We start from the raw sequence: 25,434 nt of genomic DNA, 5'->3' as shown, positions 1-25,434 counted from the left end.
TTACGTATTTTTATACTTATATTTTAATACAACTCAATTCCAACGCGTAATTACGAATTGCGGCGAGAAGTCTTGATAATACTAGTTCGTGAATCGTGAGATTTGCATATTAAATGGCTCCATTCATAGGCAGCCCGAGACAAATGCTTTACCTCGGTGGCTTGGAACCTCCTCAAGACTCAAAAGAGTGATATGCGGTCATTGAATTGATTGAAGGGCTTAGCAGCCTGTTAGTTGAATAATTGTATGCCAAAGAAATCGTGTTTAACTACTTAAGAGTCTTGAATAAATAAAAAGCAATGCTCCCAGGTGAATTCATACAGATTTTTTACCATTCATAAATATCCATGTATATATCTACATTGGTGAGACGAACTAGAGCATATTGTTGCCACTTTATTATCACAATGGAAATGCTCTTTAGTTTTTTTATTTTTTGGTCATTCTCTCATATTTTTATTTTTGTTAATGTGACATTATCAATCTAAATTTAAATTAAAAAAAAAATGCAATGATAGATTAATAATGTCAAGTCAATGAAAAAATACGAGAACAAAACAAGAAAATACTGAATAACATTTTTCGTATCATAAACTCACAAAATTGGAAATTGATTGTTGGGGGATGAAAACCCGTCCCCCAACTGGCATTTATAATAAATAAATACCTTTTTATTTATTTATTTATTATTACTTTATCAAAAAGCAATTATGATGTTACATTAGAATTGCTTTTTGATTAAAAAAAGCTTATATTAATCAAAAGGGGGGGAAGCCGGCAAGGGGACGGTAAACCGTCCCTTACCAATCAGCTCTCCACAAAATTACAAAAGTACACGAACGGTTCTTATTTTAGCAATTACCTAGGCTCAAATAGGGTAGGCTTGGAAGGGAGCAGGGAATATGAAACGGCAGTCCAAAGTAACTAATAATACTTTTTACTATATTTGCTTTGCCTCGCTATCAAATAGTCATATTAGTTGGTAAAAGTAACACAAATGGTTCATGTGAATATCTTATAAATGCATTTGTTACTTTCGTCTAAAATTTTGGTCCACCGCATCAAACTTATCGACAATTACCACATGTCCCATATACCATATTAATATTGTTTAAAAAAAAAAAGAAAAAAGAAAAAAAACACCTAAGCCAACGGGTGTTTTTTTTTTCAAATTTCTTTTCAGATCCAAGAACAAGAATGGCTATGCAAATGCAAGGATCTACTTTCTCATTCTTAAAAAGTTAAAAGCCTAAAGGCCCAATTATTGGCAACATTCTCTGCGCACTATTCAATCCCTAAAAGCTCCACAAAACTCTTGGGGGCCCCGCCCAAGTGCTCAGGCAGCCCATCAATGCGTAATTACGAAATCAATCCAACAATAACCTAACCCGGATGACCGGATCGAAAGCTGTCGTAAAGCTGAAATTTTCAAAAACTCCAAGACACGGCGCCGTTTAGTAACTCTTTTTTTTTTTTTTTTTTTTGGCATGAACCGTTTAATAGTAACTCTTTGCTTGCTGTTGCGGATGCTAGCGTACTCCCCCTCTAGACTCTAGAGGCCTCCGCCACATAGGAGTTGCAGCCCTGCATCTCCATCTTCAAAGCCTTTAGACGCGCCTCCATCTCTCCCTCTCAAAATCAGAAAATCTAACCCAAATGAGAATATAAATAAATTTTCTTTCCCTTTCTCACCCTCCTTTCCCCAGAATATATTCTATATCACCGAAAAAGTAGACCATCAAACTCTCAAGCAGAGACCTTGAAAGCTTGTGCAATCCCAACCCCCCCGGGTTTCCCTAACTTCTAGTATTTAAATCGTAGCCGTCGAGGGGGGGAGGATCTAAATCCAATGGCGACGCAAGGGCAGGGAGTAATGGACCCTGCGATACTGGACGACATAATCAGACGGCTGACGGAGGTCCGATCAGCGAGGCCCGGGAAGCAGGTCCAGCTCTCGGAGGGGGAGATCAAGCAGCTCTGCGTTGCTTCCAGAGAAATCTTTATTCAACAGCCCAACCTGCTCGAACTCGCAGCACCCATCAAGATTTGCGGTGCGCACTACTTGTCTTTTCTTTTGCTTTTGCTTTTTTTTCGTTTGGTGAAATTTTCTCGTGGAAGCTTCAAGATTGGATGGTTTTTATGTGATTATTATTTTCTGATGTATTTTATTTCCTCATATGGTTGGTTGATGGATATACAATGTTTTCTTTTAGATTAGTTGTTGAGTTTCAGGAGGAAATAAAATTGAGTGGCAGAGTAGTAGTTTGACATTCTACTAAACAAAGAAAGATACGGTTCTTAGCATTTTTTTTTTTTTTGGGTCAAAACATGAGGGTTTCAACGGAACTGTGTTTTGTTGGTACTGATTTTCCTTGATTGCAACATGAAGGGACATTCTACGTTATGCTCTGTTTGATTGTGGATGAATATGTGAATAAAGTGAATACATTTTGTTTCATACGGATGTTTTCTCTTAAAGCTACTTGTCAATTCGTTGACGTGCTTGATGAGGATAGTCATAAGTTGTTTGATATCTACTTTCAATGAGCTGAACAACTTTGATTAATCCAACATTCTAAGAAGTATGTTGGAACTTGGATGGAGGTGGGCCTTTGTACCTTTTGTTACCTTTTGAGGGTAGGGGTTGCAAGAGCCTTATATGCTGTTAGAATCCGTGGTCTATTGATACCTTAGCCAATGGATTAATGAGTGTCCGATGGAACCGTGGCAAATGGTAACATGACTGGTTAGGGAGTAAGCAATTTGTGGGAGAAATCCTTGGTATGTCCTGGTTAACATCATTAGAGGGATCAGGGCAAGGCAAGATGATTCCTTTATCTGAATTCAACCCAGTTTAATTTTGAGTGAGTAGAGTAGGCTTTGAGCTATAATTCAAACAAACAATTTCCAGTAGGACCAAGGGCTCATTTGCTCTGTCAATCTCATGCTCCTTTGGCAGTCGTAATTGTTCATTTTTGTGTCGTAATTGTCAAAATTTCCTGGATTTGTATTGTCTGACCGTGTGAATTGTCCTTTCTATTTTCAGGTGACATTCATGGACAATACAGTGATTTACTTAGGCTTTTCGAATATGGGGGATTTCCTCCTAGTGCTAATTACTTATTTTTAGGGGACTATGTGGATCGTGGCAAGCAGAGTTTAGAAACAATATGCCTCTTGCTTGCCTATAAGATTAAATATCCAGAGAACTTCTTTCTTCTAAGAGGAAATCATGAATGTGCTTCTATTAATCGGATATATGGATTTTATGATGAATGTAAGCGGCGATTCAATGTGAGACTCTGGAAAGCCTTTACAGACTCTTTCAATTGCCTTCCTGTGGCAGCTCTTGTCGATGACAGAATATTGTGCATGCATGGTGGTCTTTCACCTGATCTTACAGACTTAGATCAAATTAGAAATTTACCTCGTCCAACTGCTGTTCCGGACACTGGATTGCTTTGTGATTTGCTTTGGTCGGACCCTGGTAGAGATGTTAAAGGATGGGGAATGAATGATAGAGGAGTCTCATATACCTTTGGCCCTGATAAGGTGTCAGAATTCTTAGAGCATCATGATTTGGACCTTGTCTGCCGTGCCCATCAGGTCATTGAATTTGCTTTTTCTTTTATTTATTTTTCTTATAATTTCAATCTCTTGTTCTACTCGCAAATGCTACTCAATCTGGATGTGTAAATAATTGCTTTGGTATAGGTTGTGGAGGATGGGTATGAATTCTTTGCCGACAGGAAACTTGTTACAATATTTTCAGCCCCCAATTATTGTGGTGAATTTGATAATGCCGGTGCAATGATGGGTGTAGATGAAAACTTGATCTGCTCTTTCCAGATTCTTAAACCAGCAGAGAAAAAAGCCAAGTTCATGATGTCAAACAAAATTTGATGGTAGCTACATCCCTGCTCTTCGTCTTAACCAAGGTCAGCTGATTTTTACTGCTTCCTTCCCTTATTTTGTGATAAATATGTGTCTTGGTGGTTGCGCAAACCATTAGGAATATGAGCATGTGGGTGTGTGGGTGTGGCTGTCAATTCTTTTTAGTACCATTATCATGTTATTTCTCTTGCAGAAAGGTTGGGGACATTGGGAGGGGGGTTGCTGTTCAAAAACTTTGTAATTTTTCCTTTTAAATCAAGTTGTTTAGTTTAAATTTTATGACTTACGTGCTATATTGAGCTCTATTCAAAGGTTTGAAACAAACATTGAACATGCATCTTTGTTGGGGCCTCATAGATATTATTTGGTAGAAGCTCTTTTCCAGTTTGATTTCTTATAAAGAGATTTTTGAGAAAACATATTTTTCATCAAATATTTATTTCTTCCTTGTTTTTGTTCAATTTCAAAGTTTTTCATTCTAATCACAGTTTAACTCTAAATTATTGAAGATGCTCAAATGTACTTCTTTCTTGGTTGAAATTGAAGTTGTTTGGACGGGCAAGATAAGTTAGATGACTCATTTTTGCCTCAAATACCATATATGTATTTTGTTTATGCTGTATTCTCTCTCCAGAAAATAACTTAGGTTGTGTTTAAGAAGATTTTGAAATGTTCTTAAAATTTTCGAAATGGCAGGATTTAAATTGATGAGAACTCCAATCCCATTAATTTAAATTTTCATTGTCCGGATGATTATATTAAAAAAAGGAAGAAAAGAAATTAGAGCATTATAGTAGCAACAACAATGATGGTAATATGATAGCAATGACCTAATGATGGTAGTGGTATGGTGCCATGGTGTTGGTTGGTGGCAATGATGGTGGTGGTTGGAGGAGGGGTGTGGTGATAATGTACTTTGTTTATGCTGTACTGTCTCTCCAGCAAATAACTTATGTTGAAAAAGATTTTGAAATATTCTTAAAATTTTCGAAATGGCAGGATTTAAATTGATGAAGCCTCCAATCCCTTGAATGTAAATTTTTGTTGTTCGGATGATTATGATTATATTAAAAAAAAAAAAAAAAAGGAGCGTCAACAACAATGGTAATGATAATATATAGCAATGATTTGATGATGATAGTTGTATGGTGTCATGGTGTTGGTGGGTGGCAATGGTGGTAGTAGATGGAGGGGAAAAAAGGGGGGGGGGGGGTGATGATAATAGTGGTTTGTAATAGTGCCGGCAGTACCACAGTAGTGGGTAATAGTGGTGGCAGTGGTAACAATGGTGGTGATAACAATTGTGAAGAGTAATTGTGGGTGGTATAAGAACGTTAATGGTGATAAAATTTGTAAAATGATATTTTTCCCAAGGAATTTAAACTCGAAACTTACATGTTTGAAAATCTCAAATTCAAAATTTGGAATATTTTTTTGAAAAATCTCTCCTGCTAACCTAAAAAAAAGATTCAATATTGGAAATTCTCAAGTGACAATTTCAAGTAAAATCTCGGTTGAAAGTTCCTCATTTAAACACAACATTTGTATTTAGAAAAAAACGATTCTTGAACTCGTAGACTATCATTATGAGCTGAAATTTGCAGGAAGACTTGTGTTGATCTACGAAGTGTATTATCATGACATCAATTATCTCATCTTAGCAACACTCTCAACAAGAATCTCTTGTATGTTATGTTTGTACTTTATTATGTTCTTGTGCTATGTTGGTATCATCACAGAAAGTCTTGTATCTCAATCAATGACGTTACCTACCTCTTCTTCACCTTTGTTTATTTGTGTTTTCTCATGCAGATATCTTTTCCTTGTTGTCAGGTCTTAGGACCAGTAGTGTGGAGGGCACAAATTACTCTTAGCTCGTTTACCTTTCTCTGTAGCACTTCACCTGTGACACAGTATGTAGATATATTTGGTTGGGTAATTCATACTTGTGCTTTCCACTGTGCGCAACAGAAACAAGGCCATTTCTATTTCTCACAATGAAATGTCTGTGAGCTGTTTGTCTCAATGAACTCGGGCTGTTTTGTTTATGTTAAAAAATGTGATTTGTAGCTTTGTATTGCTTTTTTTCATAATTTTTTAATGCGATATTCATGGTCTTCTTGCTGGCGATCCATAATTATTGCTGCTTAGTGGTTATGGCAATTTGATTAATTTTTCTGCTGTTGCAACTTGCTTCTTAGCACTGGATTTTGCAGCGGCAAGAATTCTTAGTTTGAAGTATTCGTGCGACGCGTAAAGGGATACGAAACCTGTATTTCCTTGCTATGCATTTTATATACATTTCTTAGAACTTACATTACATCATGGTCTTACAAAATCAGATATACGGAGCTCTACGTGAGAATATGGAGGGACGTGAAAGCTAGTCAAATAGAAAATATTTACAATCTTTGATGTGTATGTCACATTTTTCCTAGGTTTTGATTTTGTAAGACTAATAGGCGATTTTATGTCACGACAGAATTATAATGATGTCTAGTGTTTGTTTGCTTTGGCGGTTTTAAAACGTACGCATTTAAAAAAAAGTAGCAAATTTAAAATGTAGTGAATGGATATGTAATTTTAAAAACCTCAATTGAGTATTTGGTAAAATTACAATTTAGTCTTTAAAATCGTAATTCGTTAAAAAAAATACCCTTGTGTACGCAAAAATGTGATTTTATTTTTTGTTCTTTTCACTCCCAAATAAGATATTTAAAAAAACTATTATTGTTTGCATGAGATTTTAATATTTAAAGGATTATATTAAAACTATAAATAGGATAAAATTGAAATCTAGTAAGAACCAAAATTGTATTTTGAACATATTTTTATATTATAACCCAACATCGTGGGTGGTGTTTTTAACTATACAAGCTTGCCTACAAGGACAATATTGATCAAACGATGCCAAATGACCCTGACAAAATGTTCCATTCGAGAAGACAATAGTCCAATACTGGTGACTTTTTTTCTTTTTAACCTCCTATCTACAAGTTGTAATTCAGAAAGATTATATTTTCAATAATGTCACCTTTTTAATTCTAAAATTCAGTAGAAAAGATCATATCAAGTCCAAGTGGTATACTGAGATCGAAATAATAAATTTGGGAATGAAATCCCATATTTCAAATCTAAAATCCAATGCAACGGCAAATCCGTAAGGCCAAACAAACTTTTTACTTTTTGTAGAGAGTAAATTTTTGTTGCATTTGAATGCAGCAAACTCTGGACAAACAAAAGTATTAGGAAACAAAAGATAATTTTAATCTTTGCAGCGGAATTAAACTGAGATATTTTTAGAGAATTGTGATTCTCACATCTCCATTTCGCTTAAAATTGAAATAAAACATTTTATAATTAAAATTTTATTTTATTGTATTTAACAGTATACGTAGGTCCATATTATTTAAATTTTTTACATAACATAGGCGTTACGTAGCAAAATATTCACACTGTAATAATATATAAGATTTGTGAAATCTAATTTTAATTATAAAATGTCTCTTTCCATTTTACCTTTTTAGACATCGGTTTAATGGTTACAAACGCTATTTCGTTAAAAAAAATAAAAAAAAAATTAAAAAAAAAAAAAAAAAAAGGGATCTGGGCTCGTTGTCAGAAAGGCGCTCACTTATTTACCTCTCTTGCATTTTAAATTTTCGCCCTCAACGGCCCAACCCCTTTCGCTCCTCTAGTGTGTAGGGTTTCCCAGGAAAAACCAAATCCAAAAATGTTGAAAACGATCTGACTTTCCCTTGAATTCTCGTCGTCGAAATAAAATGTGCTGATTCATCGCTGAATTTAGTTTTCCGGGAAAACCCGAGTTAGGTGGTGCCCTTAACTTTTTTTTTTTCTTTCTTTCTATATAGTGAAGTTTGCAAGAACGAAGGGAAAAGAAAGAAAAAGAAAGCGACGATGAATTTAACGGATCCATCAATGGCGTTACTGGCGACGAGCGGAGGAGACACCGTTAAGCTCTTCGATGTGTCGGTGAAGGCCGGCGATCCCTGCACTTTAAGCTACACTCCGTCTCCTGGTTGCCTCGTCAATTCTGTCAAGTGGAACCATACCAGTTACTCTCTCTCTCTCTCTCTCTCTCTCTAAATTTGTTACTTTTCTGGTTTTTGGAGTTTAAGAGCTTGAATTTTGGTTGTTTTCCTATTTTATTTTCTTGAAATTGCATTTCCTGGAATTTTCGTTATTAGGTTTGTTTGGTGATTGAGAAAATGAATGTATTGAGTTTGATCATTTTTCTCCTTTAAAAACGAAAAATCAACTCAATTAAGCATGTAGTGAGGTTATACTTCGTTGGTTAGGGTTGGTTTGGTAGCTAGCATATGGAACTGATTATTGATTTTGATCATTTGCGTGTTTTTTTTTTTTTTTTTTTTTTTTTTTTTTTTTTTTTTTTTTTTTTTTTTTTTTTGTATTTCGTTGGAAGGGGTACTTGGTTTTAGGTTCCTAAGCAATGGAGACAATTAAGACCTAATTGAATGAATTATTACGTGACTTTTTGCAACTTCTCCGCAACAGAACGGGGAGTTTTCACTTGATCCAACTGGGAATGTGATTGTTGCAGATTTGGTTGTGGCCAGTGCTGGAGACGATAAGAAGATCTCATTGTGGCGTAGGAATGGGCAGAGCATGGGGACTATTCCCGTGGCTGGTACCGACAGTGGAGACAACATTGAGGTAATTTAGTTGTCTGGTCGAGTAGATGTGTACATTTGAATGCTCTTTAAGAATTTAGGAGCTCTTATAGTTTACCAAGTGTGGGGTTGTTCAATTTAATTTGTGCTTAGGGTTTATAGCACCAGTATTAAAAACAAGCACATGTGTGAATGGATATGTGTATGCATAGTATGATGTGATAGCTGTTCAATTGTCAGTGGACTAAAATTTCTGAAGTGAGGTAAGGAACTGAGCTCTGACATCCTGACATACAAATTGAAGAATAGTTTTCAGTAAATGTTCTGGAGTGATGGGAAACCATGCTCCACATTGGTGGTTATTAAAGGCCCAAGTTTCTGTTAAGCAATAAGGTCGCTTAGAGCAGCGCAATTAAGAATATATTTTGCTCTCCCATGTGTGTGTGTGTACAAAGTCCAGAAGCTGAGAATTGAAATCCTCAACACAACTTCTGGAATTTCATCTAGGAAATGAAACAAAAGGAATTTACAGAATCTCCAGCAACCCTGTATTCAATTACCAAAGATTTATGTTTTGCATGAGGGGAGGGACCTCCACCCTGTTGAAATTTTTTTGCTTCTTGCTTTCTAGGGCATCAAATTAAACATGGGTAGCCTTTGTCTGTGTAATAATGCTGTATATACTTTCTATCATCAATTATCCAACCTTCTAAGGCCTACAAGATAGCATGAGGTATCACCCAAATAACAGAACACCTGATGGGGAGAATGTAGGGTACCAAATTCTTGTGTGTCCCCATTCAAGGACCATTCATTGTGGTGAGTCCTTGATCTCTTCATTTTATCTTAATTCTGTATACTCATGAGAACTTGGGTTAGTTTTTTTGTTGTGGTTGATTTTTTTTCCCTTTTATTTTTACAGGAGTCTATAATGGCTATCAGCTTCAGCAATAAGGTATCCAGATACATATGTTCTGGTGGAAGTGGTCATGTTGTAAGAATATGGGATTTACAAAGGAAGCGATGTATTAAATGGTTGAGAGGCCATACCAATACAATAACGGGTGCAATGTACAACTGCAAGGATGAACACTTGGCTTCCATCAGTGTTAGTGGGGATCTCATACTTCACAACCTTGCATCTGGTGCCAGGGCTGCTGAACTCAAGGATCCCAATGAACAGGTTGTTCAGTTTGTTGCATATTGATGCTGTTGTTGTGGTGTTTATGGTATCAAGTTCTGGTTTTCAAGCTGATTCTCTGTCTTTGGGATTGTAAGATCAGGTATTGAGAGTGCTTGATTATTCCCGGATTAGTCGACACATTTTGGTGACAGCTGGTGATGATGGGACCGTACATTTATGGGATACAACAGGTCGCAATCCAAAGGTTTGCAGTATGTTCTCTCATAAAATGAATACTGAGTCATGTTCAAAATAATAAAGGCCCAGTGCCACTGAATAAGTTGTATGCTTCAAGTTTTCATATCCATCGAAGTTGTGGTTAGGCTGGTTTGATTTGGGAGTCAATCTTGAGTTTTGTGCTGTAAAATACCTGTTGTACTTGTGTTTGTGTTGCCTAGTGTATGTTTTTTGTATGAATGGGGATTATGGTTTGCTGCCAAATATTGCAAAGCAACTTCTAAAATACAGAGAAATTACATTTTGTAATCATTTGTTATGGCCTTTACTTTTCTTCCAGCAGAGCATGATCTTCCCCAAACACAATACTAGTAGAATGTTGGACCCATATTCTTGGACTGACTTTCTAATTTACCAACTGGAACCATATTAAATCTAGGCATGTTCATTAAGTTGGTTGAATTGTATTACCAACTTCTTGTGTTACCCACTTATCCAAAAAAAAAAACAAAAAACCCTCGTGTTACCTAGTTATTTAAAAAAAAAAAACATTTTTTTTTGTTCATTCCATTAGTTTTATGATTTATATTTAGGTCTGCAACTGATGCTTTAGGAATTAATTATACACTTATGTTTTGTTTTGTTTTTGTTGTTTTTTTTTAAAAAAAAAAAAAAAAAAATCTTTTGCAGGTTTCTTGGTTGAAGCAGCACTCAGCACCAACTGCTGGTGTTAGCATCTCACCATCCAATGACAAGGTCTCATTTTTATGGCCCTGTTATGCTTTATATAGATATGAATGCAATTCTGTTGTATGCTATGAAATTGTGAAGATTATTTTAGGGTCAGAATATCTGAATATATAGTTAAGCATTCTGGCCTTCCAAATTTTTTCCTCATGACAGATAATTGCTAGTGTTGGTCTGGATAAAAAGTTATACACTTATGACTCAGGGTCTAGAAGACCCTCATCTTGCATTCCTTATGAGGCACCTTTCTCATCATTGGCATTTAGAGAGGATGGTTGGACTCTTGCAGCTGGAACAAGTAATGGTCGGGTGGTGTTCTATGATGTTCGTGGAAAACCACAGCCTTTTGTCGTTCTTCATGCTTATGGTGGTTCAGAGGTAGATTTCCTCTCTATATAAGCATGTTTTGCTGCTTTATGCTCTCAAGGAACGTTGACTCTGTGTACTTAAGTTCTTCTTTCCTAACTATAAGATTAGGAAGTTTATATATTGTCTGTAAATGTTTGTTTTTTTGTCTTCTTTCCTAATGCTAGGTCTAAGATGTGGTATGTGGCATGTGTGCAGTATGAGGTGAGATGTGTGTTATCAATGGGAGAGAAGCGGAGGCATGATTCGTATACGTAACATTTCAAGATATTACACCAATATTATGTTTGTAATTTTTAAGAATAAAACTGGTAATTTTTTATAATCAAAAGATTGAAACTGAGATTTAAGGGTCGATTTAATTTAGTTGTTGTGTTCTGATTTTAAAGAATGATATGTTAGATTCTTGCTCTTTTTGACCGTGCTGGTGCTTTACTCCTATATGTGTCTACACATTTATAGATGATCCCTAAAGCTCTGTGCATGTAGGTAATTTGTTTTGCTTAATAACAATGTTTCAATGCAAGTTGCTTAGGATGATTCAGTTTATGGTTCTGTTGTTAGAAGACTTTGCCCATGATAGTGGATGGAATTAGATGGAGGTTCTAATGTTTTTAATTCAATGTCAACTCATTGGATGTTAACATAAGGTAAAACTATGAGAGCCAAAGAACGCTATGTTCAAATCCCTTTATACATGGGTAGCGGCATACAATAGTACGCATTTTTCTAGTTTTTCTGAATTTTTGGACTTTTGTTCTTCTTTTTCTCCCTAATAAGGGTCTCTTTGTATACTTCATGTGTATTAGAGTTGCACCCTTCTACAGTTTTTAATGAGATTGAATTACTTATAAAAAAAAACATTAGGTAAAACTATGAGGGTTTGTGATAAGAACACATTTTCTATGCAATCATATTGTTTTGCCTCTAACTACCAAGAAAAAGGGTGTTTTCCCTTTGAATGGTTTACATTAAAGACAATGTTTTATTTTTAAGGTACTTTTAAGATCTTAATGTTTTAGTCTTTGTTTATACTAATCATTCAAAGTATTCATCAGGCTGTTACAAGTTTATGCTGGCAGAGGTCAAAACCTGTTATTGTAAACGAAAGTAGCTGCACTGCTGAGACTGCTCTTATAGGAGATGCTGTTGAAGATTCAATCCTTATGCCTGACCCACTTCCTTCTGTGACTTCATCCAGCCTTTCTCTGTCTACAGCAGTGTCCAGTTCTCGGACTTCACTCACAGCAACTGGCTCTGGATTTGCATCTACTGGGGAGGAAACACCACATCGAAGCCTTTTGTGGCCAGGTGGAACATTGTCGAGGTTACATGCTCCTCATTCAAATTATAACTTCAAGGATGATATGGAGGTGTTTTCCCCTCTTGTGGATGTTCAGCCAATAACGCCCTCACTTGACAAGTTGTGGGATGACCGTGAAGGAACAAAGAAGGATCATCTACTTGTAGACAGGAAGCCTTCGTCACTGTTGTTTCCTCCATCCAGTAGGAGATTCCCCATTCCAGAGGGTAGTGGCAACGATCATCCAATATTCGATTGGAAATCCAGCTCAACTTCTAAACAGGTCTAATACTCCCTTAGGCTTTAGTTCCTTGGATGAATGTTCATTGCATGAAATATTGGACTTTTGAATTTCTATGCAGAGTTTTAAGTATGCATCCTGACCTAGATGCTCATATCCTTTAATTTTATGCCGTTTAATTCATAAGCAGTTATCATTACAAACCTGTAGGAAGTAAAAAGTAGTTGAAAAATGTTTTATAGTTTGACCATTAATGAATTAACTTCAGTAAGATCACTTGCTCTAGTGCCTTAATCTGTAATGCTCTAAGTGCCATTCAGAGCTTTAAAGTTTAATATGCCATTTTTAGGTAAACCTTCTTGTTAACTGGTTTGGTTTCTTCTATCTTGCTTTCGAGTGAACAATTGAAATTCCTTTGACTTTGATTTTGGACAATAATCCCATTGCATAAATGTTGAACACTATAAATTGATTCATTGATTGTAAATATATAGGCCATCTATGGAGTGTAGTTGCACCTGTAGTAGTGATTTGGTTCTTTTAGTTATTTCCAAGGTCTGACATATACTGTTTTGTTGAGTTTGGTTGCCCAATAAACTTGGTTCTTGCAAATCCTATATGACCTTCTGTAAATTGAATGTTTTTAATGGTGATTTTGCTTTACCACTTTGTGCAGGATGACACCCAATCTTCCTTTACACCGTTGGGTTCAACTCCTACACCATCTTCGAAAAGCGAAGACCTCTCTATCACTCCTCCTGAAGCTTGGGGTGGCGAGAAATTGCCTGATAAATATGCTCACCTACTTCAGCAAGGCACATTGACATCTCGTTTGGGAATGTTGGCTCCTGCTGGTCAGTCATCAGGGTCAATGTTTAGTGGATTACAAGATCTGTCCTTGTCATTAAGTCAGACGAGTATTAGCTCCTTGACAAATTCAAATTTCAGTTTTGCAAATTTACGCACCAGAGATGTCTCTTCAAATCAGGAGACCTCATTGGGAGTTCCAGAACACTTATCCTCTAGTTCTATGTCTCCGTCTCTTGGTAACAAAGGCATCACTGGACAGGCTAACCTTGATTCCCTAGGGCCAGCATCTTTGACCCTGCCTCGAAGATATTCTACTTATGCAGAGAGAATAAGCACTGCATCCTCCTTTAGCGATGGGACATCGCTTTCTGGAGGCTCGCCAAAATTGAAGAAAACAGGAGCTGAAACCAGGGAAGAACTTTTGAATAGCTTGTTGGCAAAATCTGATACGATGGTTGCCACAGAATCAGGAATTCTTCCGACAGTGAATGTATGAAGATTGGATGCATTAGATAATTTTTTTTTTCTATGCTTGCATGTGAATAGCCAGGTGTTCAGCCAGGTGTTCGCTTTAATAGAAGAGTGCAAGCATTGATTGAACATATTTATTCTTTGCTGTCTTAGATACCTTCACCATTGTGCATTGGCTATAGCACAAGTGACCTGTAGGCCTCAGTTGATATGGGTGGTTTTGATTGTGTGCTGTCATTCAAAGTGCTAAATGGTGACGGAATCTATGATGACAAACGTCACAGACATGTACAAAGCTAGTTTTGTTCTGCTTTTTATTAGATTATGGCGGTTAATTGATTTGCGTTTCATGTTACAGGGAGGAATCTCACAGCCCCAGAAGGCCCTGCAACCAGATGCACAGCAGGGATCCTCTTTCACGCTTCAGCTTTTTCAACGCACTCTCGAAGAAACTCTTGATTCATTTCAGAAATCCATACATGAAGATATGAGGAACCTTCATATCGAAATTCTAAGACAATTTCATATGCAGGAGGTAAACCTGGTGTCAGTTTCATTTTTTCCCTTGCTTTTGTTTTTTCCTTGAATTGATTTCTGGAATCATGGAGCAGATGGAAATGTCAAGTGTAATGAGCTCAATTTTGGAAAACCAAGCTGAGCTAATGAAAGAAATCAAGTCGCTGCGGAAAGAAAACCAGCAGCTCCGGCAATTGCTGTAAGCACTAGTGAAGATTGCTTTATTATTGTGATTTTTGTTTACCCTTAGTTTTTGGGAGTATTTGGGGGTTCGTCGGTTTTTTCATTTTATAATTCACACTTCGGCAGTGGCCTTTTCTCTTACCGGTGCTAGGATTGCTTTTCTCAGCAATAATAGTGGAGCAGAGTGTGACCTCACTGAAAAAAGAAAAAAAAAAATAGTGAAAAAAATCAAAAGAAAAGAGGGAGAAAATGCACGCTTTTGGAGGTAGGGGATTTTGGAACATGTACAGAGATATATATTTCAGCTAATGAATGAGAGCTTTGACTTGTGTGGCTTTCATCGAGAATATGTGATAATGTTAGTAATCTGTTTTAGTTGTTGCCATGAAGGTCTTTATTCTTTTTTGGTGGAAGGCATGAAGCTTTGAATTAGATGTAATGAGCTGTGGTTTGCTTTCCTGTCTCTCAAATTAAAAATCATTAAATTGGGATTGGTGCTCGGAGAAATTGTTAAGTAGATCTTGTTGGCAGCCTCAAGCGTGTTCTGTTTTGTTGCTCATCGTGTTTCTGCTTTGCCCAATACTTTTTAGCTCATCGGGTTTTTTTTAAAAAATAAAAATAAAAAAATAAAGTGTTCTAATTTGGTATAAAGGTAAGAGTTGTTATGTGTTTTTTTGAGTATTTGTTAATGTTTTTGTTTTGAGAAAAAACAATACAAAACAAATTTTTTAACAAACAGCGCATGTACGTTGAGAAAAGTGACATCAGGAAAAGAAATTGGCAGCTTCCCAATAACAGTAGGGCGTTATTGTTATTATTACATAAAAAGGGATTATAACAGGAATTTCCATTTTCTTTTATATAATTCACGGCTGATATGCCAGTTTCCCCCTGCAAGGGAATTCATTTTCTACAGATTCCAACTAACCTGCATGTTGACATCAATGACATGTCTAATGGCTTCAAATAAAAACTTTTTTTTTTTCTTCTCAAAACCATTAACGTATAAGTGTAGGTATGGGAAGTGGTTAGAGCAGGGGTAGCTGGAGCAGCAGTGGATTCGGTTGGCTTTCGCGCAGCTCAACCCCTTGCTTGTTTGTTAGCGCATCTTAAACTGATTTCTTTCTTTTCTTTTTTTTATTTGTTTCCCTTCTCTCTTTAACATGCCCTTCGACAACAGGATATGAGCTTTTCCAAGGCTTAAATATGAGCTTCTACAATTCTGTTCACAAATTCCATCAATTTGCTCGGTAATTTTGGATGAGCCACATAGTGACTGCATTTCACGCAGTTTTTTGGGATCTAAATCCTTCCCCCCACCCCCAAAAAAAAAAAAAAAAAAAAAAATGGAACTAATGCACTTTTGGAAAATATTACAAATTTGTACTGTAAAAACACAATATTGAAAATTCTATGAACCCAATTTCTGGATTTACTTATCGCACTGCCAAATCAGCTCATTTTCGGGAGGGACTGAAACAACGCATATTCATTGCCCTGAATTCACTTTCTGTTTTGAAAACTAGCAACCAAAGAAATATTCCTCATGTGAATGAAAGCATTACAGAACTTTATTGGCCGAGAAGGTTTATCTCTAATCTTTCATGCCCAAGGAAGCTAGCAGTTCCAACGGCACACAGTAGACGCAAATTAACATGTACTTAATATCAGAGAGAGCTCACTAGAATGTTAAGATGACCCCAACTCTTCTGGCCTTGAACAATGAATTCCAGCACATTTTGCAGGTATAAAGAACATGCAATTACAGGACTTCAAGCCGTCCCGTGACTCACTTCTTGACTAACTTCAACACATCACCCACAAGATGTAAAGATCCAGTCACAAGGACCTGATGAATCAGTTAAAACAGTATTAAAAGACGGTCAAGTACATGGAGTAAGATTAGATAATTCCAGACTAACGAAGTTGTTATATGAACATGAGGAACGATGCAGAGACAACCAGGAAACTCGGTGGATTTCCCACGATACCCAGGTCAAGTGGCTATAGATGAAACAGAACAGACTTAAGTGGTTTAATTCATTGAAATGTAGGCTTGCAAGTTTTAGCAATTACTCAGCACAAGTGTGGTGAATTGATCAAAGTATCGTGATCAAATTAATCAGGTTGTGGGTCAAGGTAATAATTAAAATTGTGTAACCAGGGTTTTCAACTGGGCACTGAATACATGGCCCATTCAGATGAGGTTCTTATATTTCACAAAAACTCCCAATAATTCTATCAAACTTTTTAAAATTAGGCAAATGGAAATGGCAGGAAACATATATATATTTTCCATTTTGCAAGTACTATCTGAAAATTCCATTTCCGTGACAAGCTTATACCAGCAAAAAAGAAGAAGCATTCCACTCGTTATCGATATGACTTCTCCACAAATGCAACAATGGTGAGGAACCAGACTATATGTTCCAGTGAGGAAAATAGATATTTGCAAACAGGTTTCATTATATCAAACATGTAATATTCTCCAACAAGAAAAAGCATTACCTGAAAACGAGTAGATTGATTCTGTTGGACAGTGTCTCTGAGCCATTTAATAGCTATTGGGAGAGAAGAAAACACTGCGCTGTTCTCACAACTTTTAACACTAAGTTTTGTAGCATCTTTTACCTCTTCACAATCATCATCTACGCTCTTGGCATCACCTATATTAAATCAAATGCAAACCAATTTAAGCAAATCAACTGTCTCAAATGTACTCTGGTCTATATTATGTATATCAAAGACAGATAAAAGAAGTTATTGCCTCATATAAAATACATGCAGTAAGGTTTGGAGAACTTATGTATTATGCAACCCAAGTACGAAGATTTCAGCCCATGCTGAGAATGAGTGAGTTCACTAAAAATTAAGGTGAAATATTAATTGATCAGAAAAAAAAAAAAAAGTTCCTTTAATTGAAAATTTTGGAGCTCTAAAATCTGCAATATAAGAAAAATATTTACAAGGTATTCACTCGATACCTTTGTTACCCTCCATGAGGTTTTCCCATACTCTTTGAAGATTGAATTGCCATGACAAATCAACTTGAGAATCAATGGGTGGTGAAGCATGGGATCCAACCTTATAATACACCGATATATTTGGTACAAATAGTGCCTTCTTGAAGTGTACACCTAAAATTTCAACCGAAAATTCATTACTTCCAAGAATATCAAAACTAACTTCTTTTTATTGAAAATTTCTTGATAAATCCCATCAAGATTAAAGGCAGATTTTAGATGTGTTAACCCATATTTTTGGTTTTTGAGCATTTAATATTCTGCATAATTGGATTGTTCATAATCTTATCTATTGATCACAAGGGAAAATTTTGTATACATGCCATGGACTTTGTCCAAGTCATACTATTCCATTATGGTCATTATGTTCTATGAAAGATTTATACCTAAAGATGGTTCTTCCTCGATCACTCACCATGATTGGCACAAGTTTTCATCAGGTGCGGAAGAAGCAATTGAGGATCTCGCACTGACATACAATTAAACAAGAGTATCTGCAGGTATTTTTCAACAACTTTAGCTCACCACCCAAAATGAAATGAAGCATCAGAGTATAAAAGGTCAAAATATTGGTCTTTTTGTTTGGTATAGAGTAAAAGGGAACAAAATATGATAAGTAAATTTCAGCATATTATACATTCCATTCTACCATGGAATTGCTTATGTGGATTTGATTTCTATAAAATTTAATTTCAAATTAAAAAATAAAAAAATAAACTGTAAATTTGGAATCAGGGACTTCAAAGTCCGTAATTAAAGCTACCGTTCCAAGCAACCAAATGCAATCCAAGTGTTCTTCAATATCAATTTTAAAATTAATAATGCCCTCAGATAAGTACACAAAAATAGATAAAAACAACGCAAATGCACAGATGAGTGTGAACACAAATATATTACAAAGCTTTTGAGTTGAAGGCAACATTAATTTCTAATTTAAATGTTGGCACTGACAATTATTTTCTTTTGCCTGAGTTAGGTGTATGAAAACAATCATTACTATCTCAGAAGTTCTTGAGCAAATGAACATTCAACAAATTTGGAGACATCATCAAAAGCAATATTCAGGCCTGAATGTGTGTTTAAACACTTGGAAAGGTTTTCCTCATGGTGATTTTCCAACCCAACTGGCATCAGATATTACTCTAATTCTTTGATGGAAAAAAATTGATCACATGGATGTGAAGATCTTTTGCCATCAATTAGGTTGACAATATTTAGAGTAATGGTAGTCTTGTATATGCTAAATGCATCCCCCGCCTGACTGCACGTGCTTCAATGCAGAAAGCTGCAAAAAAAATCTGACCTAGCCTCTACGGTTACATAACTACAGACACAATGATTAGATTTTGGTCAGGGTATGCGTGCTTTTGAACAAATCTGTCTATTTTGACATGACAGGTTATGGTTCACATGCCTCATTGTAGCAGATTGGGCTATCAAGATACTCTAATATCAAATTTACAAATATCTTTTCACAGAATGACCAAAGCAGCAAGATTATGTGAGGCGACTGAAAACAGTGAAAATATACCATAGGTATATTATCCGTCATACTTTCCAGACCAGTATCCAAGTGGTTTACTCTTTGCCAATGAAGCAAAAGACTTGGAGACAACACCTTATACTAGTCTTTCTTACTTTTGTGGTAATATGCTTTGTTTTATATGAATTTCTTGGATTGCATAACTTGGGTTGTAGCATTAGATTAGGTGCAAACTGCTAGCTGGCCTTCTACCTCAACCCAATTTTTCTTTTCTACTTTTGTTTTTTTCCAGGGAACACCCAAATAATACGGACTAATCTGGGTTCAAAAGTTCTGTGCTATACCTGTGTAGAGTTCTTCCTGGATATTTCACCCGGGTTCCTCTGTATAAATTCATGAGAGGATCCAGAATTATCCTGTGGCTGATAATTCAAGTTCTGTTGCTGGCTGTCCTCTTTAATGGCAAGAGAAAACCACCCTGCACATACTTCCATGCTTTCGGGACTATGAGCTCCATCCAAGTAGAACACCAGATCTCCTGGGCTCTCAATGTCAACACGTTGATCAGGGACAATCTGAGCCCGCCCTTGGAAACTGGCTGCTGTTAGACCTTTGATGAACTGCTCTGGCAAGGAGCTCTGCTCCATGAAGATTCTAAATTAAGTATATCGACATGACAAATCGTGGCATGAAGATGAGATCTCTCATGTATAGAACTTACAGTTCGTTCCAGGTAGTTGAATTCAAGATGGCCAGTTCTCTGAAGCCAAGTGGAGCATAGTGCAACAGCGAGACCAGCATTTAGATATTGATGCTCACCTTCAAGCCCAAGTTTCAGACCATTCAGTAAGTCAGCAACTAATGGTGGTGCCACTTGAAGATGTACCTGTACACAGCACGATTTTCTCAGTTCATTAGAGGATGCCACCTTTTATATTTTCCCAAATTTTCTTAATACAGATTAACCTGATTTATTAGGGCAACCAAGACAGCTAGATTTAAAAGGGTAAAATGCACTTCCTCACCTTGTAAAGAATCTTATGCACATTGAAGATGCTCTAAAATAAAGGTCAGGAAACTGAAAAGTAGGAAGATGGAAGGGTTTTTTCTCGCTAATAGACAGGCTTCAAGTTCTAATCCTGTTTACAGTTAGCAATTTTTGACATTCCAAAACAAATCCACCTCATGAATATTAGGACTTCAACATAATGCAATACAAGCCAGGATTGAACTGTAAACTTAATACAAAACTAGGGTAAAAGGCCTTAAGCACTTGATGCTTAGGGTTTAGTATTGATCTGTATTTATAAGGATTTACAAGAGTATAATATGCCGTGTACACTGTCATAGATTACATAAGGTAAGAATTATTCTATTCTAGGAAGGTAAATATGGCAATATAGCCGTTGAGGTACAAGAGGAAAGTTGCGAGAGAATAATGCTAGCTGTAGGTTTTATATGGAGACTAGAGAGAGTATCCGAGTGTGTGATTGTTGGCAAAGTTTGCCTTGATTCACGGCTGATTGATCTAGGGTTTGTGTGGCGGCAGCTAGGGTTTGTGTGCTGTCCATGAGTGAGCTTGAGATAGTAGATGCGGCTGCTGGTATGTGATGTGAGTTGACTATTATATCCTTAACATGAACAACCAAGAGTACCGATGAAGACGTTAACCTTTTAAAAAATGTCATTACTTTATCAGGTTTGAAAAGTTTTAAGAGAAAAAGAAAAAGAAAATTTGTTTCAACACTTCTACCTGGTTGTTTGACAAATGATAAGAAACTCAACGAAGCATAATAGACAACAAATTTTTCATTTCATGTTATAAGAAAAAAAACACCTATTTCGTTAGACCTTTGGCTACACTAGTACTTCAACCATTGTAGTCTTGACTCTTGAGCCTAGCTAGTTCACTGTATGCACATTCCAACTGTATGGGAAACAGAACTAACTAATGAAAAAACAGTGCAGCTTACATCCAACTGGGAAGCCTTCTCTTCAAGTACATGCATTGCTTCATCAGGTTGAGGCACAGTAAAGGCTGGAACCCCATGCTGCAACAGAAGAAAGGACAGACAAGTATAAAGAAGACAGATAGAAGTGACTGAAGTGTTAACATAAGAAGCAACTTCTATAGGCATATTCTTTAAGGACTTCAAACTCTAAAGAACACCTTGAAGATGCCAGCCTTCTCCCCAGCAATTTCTCCTAGAGTATTTCCTGTTTAAAGTGTCCAGCAAAGAAAACGAAGCACTCAGACGTATTACAGCAAATTAGTCTTGAAGCACCACCTTCAAAGATATGTTTACAATAATTTTTGTACAATCAGGAAGCCTAACACAAGCATATTATTAGTTAAATTCTGACATAAGCACCTAGAAGGCTTAATAATAAAATTCAGGTGCAAAACATGTCCCAGCATTTACTATGCCCTTGTTCAGCTCAACAGCTCTTAAGGCCTTACAGAGAGACAAGCTTCCCAGCATCTTATCCCCACAAACTGTGGCAGCTCATGGATGCAGACACATGGTTCCGACCAAGTCATTGAAAGAAAACTAAAAATCTTACAACAAAAAAATAATGTTTCAGGTATAAAGGATATTTTCATAGTTTTTGACAGTACCAGCTATGTCAAAGCAACCCTGACAAGTTGGGACCACAGTGCAACAATGAAGAAGCATAATATAGACAACCACTTGCCTTTGGAGGGAAAGGAACGACAAAAGGTTTGAGGACCGTGAAAGGACTTTGAAAGAGATTAAGTCTTTATTTTTCAATACTTTGTATCTTTGGACAGCTGCTTTTGTTTCTCTTTTGGTGATTAGTTATCATGAATTTTTATTTTTTTTGCTCCTGCTAACTAGGTGTTTTCTCTTATATACTTCTTGTGTAGCAGGGGGCACTTTACACTTTTAATGATATTTTGATTATTTAAAAAAATTAATAATAATAATAATTAAAAAAAAAAACCTTTTCCTCATTTTCAACTACTAGTGGGCATATTGCAAATCACAACTCAATATAAAAGATTAGCTCTTTAATAGAAAAATAAAAATCATATCTACTCATGATTTATATTATGCAACAGCTTCACCTTAACTAGTTAAAAGAAATTACCTAAGCCACAGAATTAGAACACTAACCAAGAATCTCCATGTGGTCGTACCCAAGGGAAGCTATACCACACACGATAGGTGCCTGAACCTGAAATGTTATGGTATCATTATCAGGTTATCCTTGATGTTAACTCTATAGAAAATATCAATGGGAAACCATGTTCAAGGTGAATTTAATCTATAGACATCTTACTGACTACAATTAGACGTACCAGATTTGTTGCATCAAACTTTCCACCTAATCCAACCTCCAAGATAGCAACATCTACCTACATTGAAAATTAGACTAAAGAGGTTGTTTCCGATTCCACTTCTCTTATAGTAACAAAGTCCACAAATATGTTCATACAGAAAAAACCCTCTACAGAGAAGTTGGAAGATACACATCAAACCTGCTCTGCTGCAAATATCTTGAAGGCAAGTAAGGCAAGGAAGCGGAAGTAAGTGGGCATGGGTACGTCCTCATTAGTATTTTCCTAGATAGCAACAAATAGAGAAACCACAAGAATTAAGCATATTAGGTAAACTTATTCTATGCAAAATGTTCAAAAATAAAATCGAAAACATTTTCTATTTAGAGATATGATATTGCAGCAAATAAAACAACTAAAATAAAATCAAGATACCACTTCTCTTTTACAGAACATGAATTTGTTACGATGTTTAAAAGCTTGGAAGAGTGTGACAATAAGCTTATCATTACATTCAATCTGGTTTCATGTTCATCAGGTCAGATAACTTAAGCAAACCCAATCGCCAACCAAAGCCACCTATTCATCTCAGATTGTTCAGAGATCTGATGCCTCAACTTAATTCAACAAAGACTTACTGGAGAAGGCTTCATGAGTCTGTTTTCACTTGATCACTATCTAGTCATGCATGCACTAAATCCTTCAACTTGATTTTAACACCTCTTTATTATTATTATTATTATTTTATGTTTTGGTAAGTAGCTGTTAACATCAAAGGACCACTAGAATCATATACCTAGAGCGCTAGAATCATATACCTATGCCAAAAATCTTCATTTTGTTGATGTTAGACACTTACACCAGCTATGACACTTTGAATCATCTCACAGGCATCTGTATTTTTTCCATTAATATGCCTCTTAAACACAGCTGCAAGAGTTTTTAAATTACATTCTTAGACCAAATATCACTAATATCACTAGCAAATGTTCTTTCTAAGACTCCCATAAATAATTGCTCAATTTCTTCTCAGAATACCATGTCTAAGCTAGAGCGCAGGAAATAACTAATTAGAAAAAATGGGAAACATACCTTCAGTCTATCATAACACCACCAGAAATATGCTAAAAATTTCTCTTCACATATGTCAACACTGTGGGAGCCAAATGGAACAAGAAATATTAGCCATAGCACTAAAAGTTATGATACAAATGAATTTGCGAAATCAGAACAGAGAAAAAAAACTCTATAAGAAACAAAAATAAATAAATTCACTTTGTGCCTCAGGAGACATAGGGTGGCTAGGACTTCTAGTAGGTCCAAAAGGTTTGCAAAAAGAATGAAAGCAAACCCATTGAGAAGAACCAATCACTTAAAAACAGACAACCAATTTGAGTTTAAGATAAAACAGATCACACTATGAGTATAATTAGTTGGGCAAATAGCATTTCTCAAGACAATTAGTAACATAACACAATGCTTTAAACAGAAACCTGATTCTGAGAAAGAAAAGAAACCAAAATATTAAATTTCATCGGTTAACGTATGTATAAGAGCCCAAATCTGTTTTGGGGATTTTAAAAAAACTCACCCATCCAAACGAAATCTTTCTCGGATATCAATGAGGTGAGGAGACGTGAAAAGCCCAGTGCGAAAGCCGCAATTACGTAATATAGATTCCGAGAAGGTGCATGTGGATCCCTTTTCAAGCCCCAAACAAAAGATTAATTAGTGTAACAGCATATGCAATCAAGTTCAATGAGTATAATTAATCTCTCCATAAATTTCTGCTATAAATTAGGTTTAATTGATAAGAGTAAAGCAGGCGGTAAATGCAAATTCATTCACACATTTTAAACCGGCGAGGTATAAACAAAATGACATGTAAGAAAATAATTTCCCATTCAAAGTAGAAGAACGCACACTCTGGAAAATCACAATGAAGTTAATTCTTCAATACTTAACCTATACATCACATTTTGAACAACATAATTCATTGAGAAACAGAAAAATTGAAATGGAAATGCAAAGAACAAAATAGAGCAAAAAGTATTTCCGAAACAAAAGATCTAGTACCTTCCCTTTGGTTCCAGCCACGTGGATAATCTTCATTTTTGAAAGTGGCTCCTCCAATTCCAGTATCTATTACAGTCCATACACCATAACACATACAATTTTTACCACTAGTAAGAAAAATGTCGTATTTTCCATTACTCCGATTTGTAGAAAAGAAAGAAAATTCCATGACCAAATGGCACAGATTTTCACCTTTATGTAATCGAAGAGGAGATCAAAGCGGTCACCCTTGTTGCTCTTATCGGCACGACTGCGTTTCGTGATCAAAGAGGACAAGGCATCCAATGCCTCCTCGTACGGAGTCACTGAAGGTTTCTGAGAGCCATCTCCACCTATTGAGGCTCACACATCAACAGCCACAGAAAAAGCAATGGATTCAAAATCCTTATATGTATATATACGTATATCAGATAACGATAGAGACGGTGGCCTATACCTTCCTCCATTGCGGTTTGGCTGGAACCTGAATTCAACGGAGAACATTGAGTTATACATTATGAGACGCACACACACACCAGCACACACACACAGAGAGAGAGAGAGAGAGAGAGAGAGAGAGAGAGAGAGAGAGAGAGAGAGAGAGTTTACCGAGTGGTTGGTTCGTGAGCTGAGGATGATGGATTTGGAGTTGGAAGATTGAAAGCTAAGGCTGAGATGGTATTAAAAAGGAACGACTGCATTTTGGGACCAAGAGAGGTGTGCGTTCACCGCGTTGGACGCAATCGAATTTTTTATTTTGTTGATTTTGCAGCTGTGCCCTCACTCTTTACCTTATTTTTCAATTATCTTTGACTGAGACACCCCATTGAAGTAATAATTCGACTCCCACAAATTACATGTTAACGCGTTTTTTTTTTTTTTTTTTTTTTTTTTTTTTGGGCATTATGTGTTATTGACTTTAGGCTTCGTTTGGTTTGCAGAATAAATTTTAGAAATAAAATGATTATTCCATTGTAAAAAATGAGATAAATAATTATTCCTACAAGCCTACAAGAATAATATATT

At 36.2% G+C, this 25,434-nt stretch overlaps 3 protein-coding genes across 4 annotated transcripts; 2 read left to right on the top strand and 1 right to left on the bottom strand.

Moving 5' to 3' along the window:
* Positions 1–1,520: 1,520 nt before the first annotated feature.
* Positions 1,521–6,031, top strand: LOC133863844 (serine/threonine-protein phosphatase PP1 isozyme 4). 2 transcript variants are annotated; one of them, XM_062299962.1, is made up of 4 exons: positions 1,521–2,051; positions 3,047–3,606; positions 3,715–3,938; positions 5,728–6,031. In XM_062299962.1, exons 1-3 carry the CDS (start codon positions 1,850–1,852, stop codon positions 3,901–3,903), a joined length of 951 nt encoding a protein of 316 aa, XP_062155946.1. In that variant the 5' UTR covers positions 1,521–1,849; the 3' UTR covers positions 3,904–3,938; positions 5,728–6,031. The 2 variants fall into 2 exon arrangements, with proteins under 2 accessions (XP_062155946.1, XP_062155945.1); XM_062299961.1 differs by having other exon boundaries at positions 5,707–6,031.
* Positions 6,032–7,536: 1,505 nt separating this feature from the next.
* LOC133864078 (protein NEDD1) lies at positions 7,537–14,977 on the top strand. Its single transcript, XM_062300280.1, has 11 exons — positions 7,537–7,678; positions 7,767–7,969; positions 8,477–8,589; positions 9,469–9,729; positions 9,830–9,934; positions 10,597–10,662; positions 10,810–11,031; positions 12,078–12,605; positions 13,240–13,863; positions 14,203–14,379; positions 14,456–14,977. The coding sequence occupies exons 2-11, from the start codon at positions 7,813–7,815 to the stop codon at positions 14,561–14,563; spliced, it is 2,361 nt and encodes a 786-aa protein (XP_062156264.1). The 5' UTR covers positions 7,537–7,678; positions 7,767–7,812; the 3' UTR covers positions 14,564–14,977.
* A 968-nt stretch (positions 14,978–15,945) lies between these two features.
* LOC133863905 (folylpolyglutamate synthase) lies at positions 15,946–25,141 on the bottom strand. The gene is made up of 17 exons (XM_062300045.1): positions 25,018–25,141; positions 24,866–24,892; positions 24,622–24,761; positions 24,430–24,495; positions 23,945–24,054; positions 23,446–23,506; positions 22,555–22,638; positions 22,375–22,431; positions 22,190–22,250; positions 21,220–21,266; positions 21,023–21,100; positions 19,771–19,935; positions 19,394–19,687; positions 17,982–18,060; positions 17,528–17,680; positions 17,052–17,209; positions 15,946–16,392 (listed from the first exon to the last, which is right to left on the bottom strand). Exons 2-17 carry the CDS (start codon positions 24,873–24,875, stop codon positions 16,333–16,335), a joined length of 1,623 nt encoding a protein of 540 aa, XP_062156029.1. The 5' UTR covers positions 24,876–24,892; positions 25,018–25,141; the 3' UTR covers positions 15,946–16,332.
* Positions 25,142–25,434: the final 293 nt, after the last annotated feature.

Source organism: Alnus glutinosa, chromosome 3 (assembly GCF_958979055.1).
Source record: "Alnus glutinosa chromosome 3, dhAlnGlut1.1, whole genome shotgun sequence".
NCBI classification, from domain to species: domain Eukaryota; kingdom Viridiplantae; phylum Streptophyta; class Magnoliopsida; order Fagales; family Betulaceae; genus Alnus; species Alnus glutinosa.
Note: the sequence above shows the minus strand (reverse complement) of the source record. Positions and strands in the feature narration are given on the sequence as shown.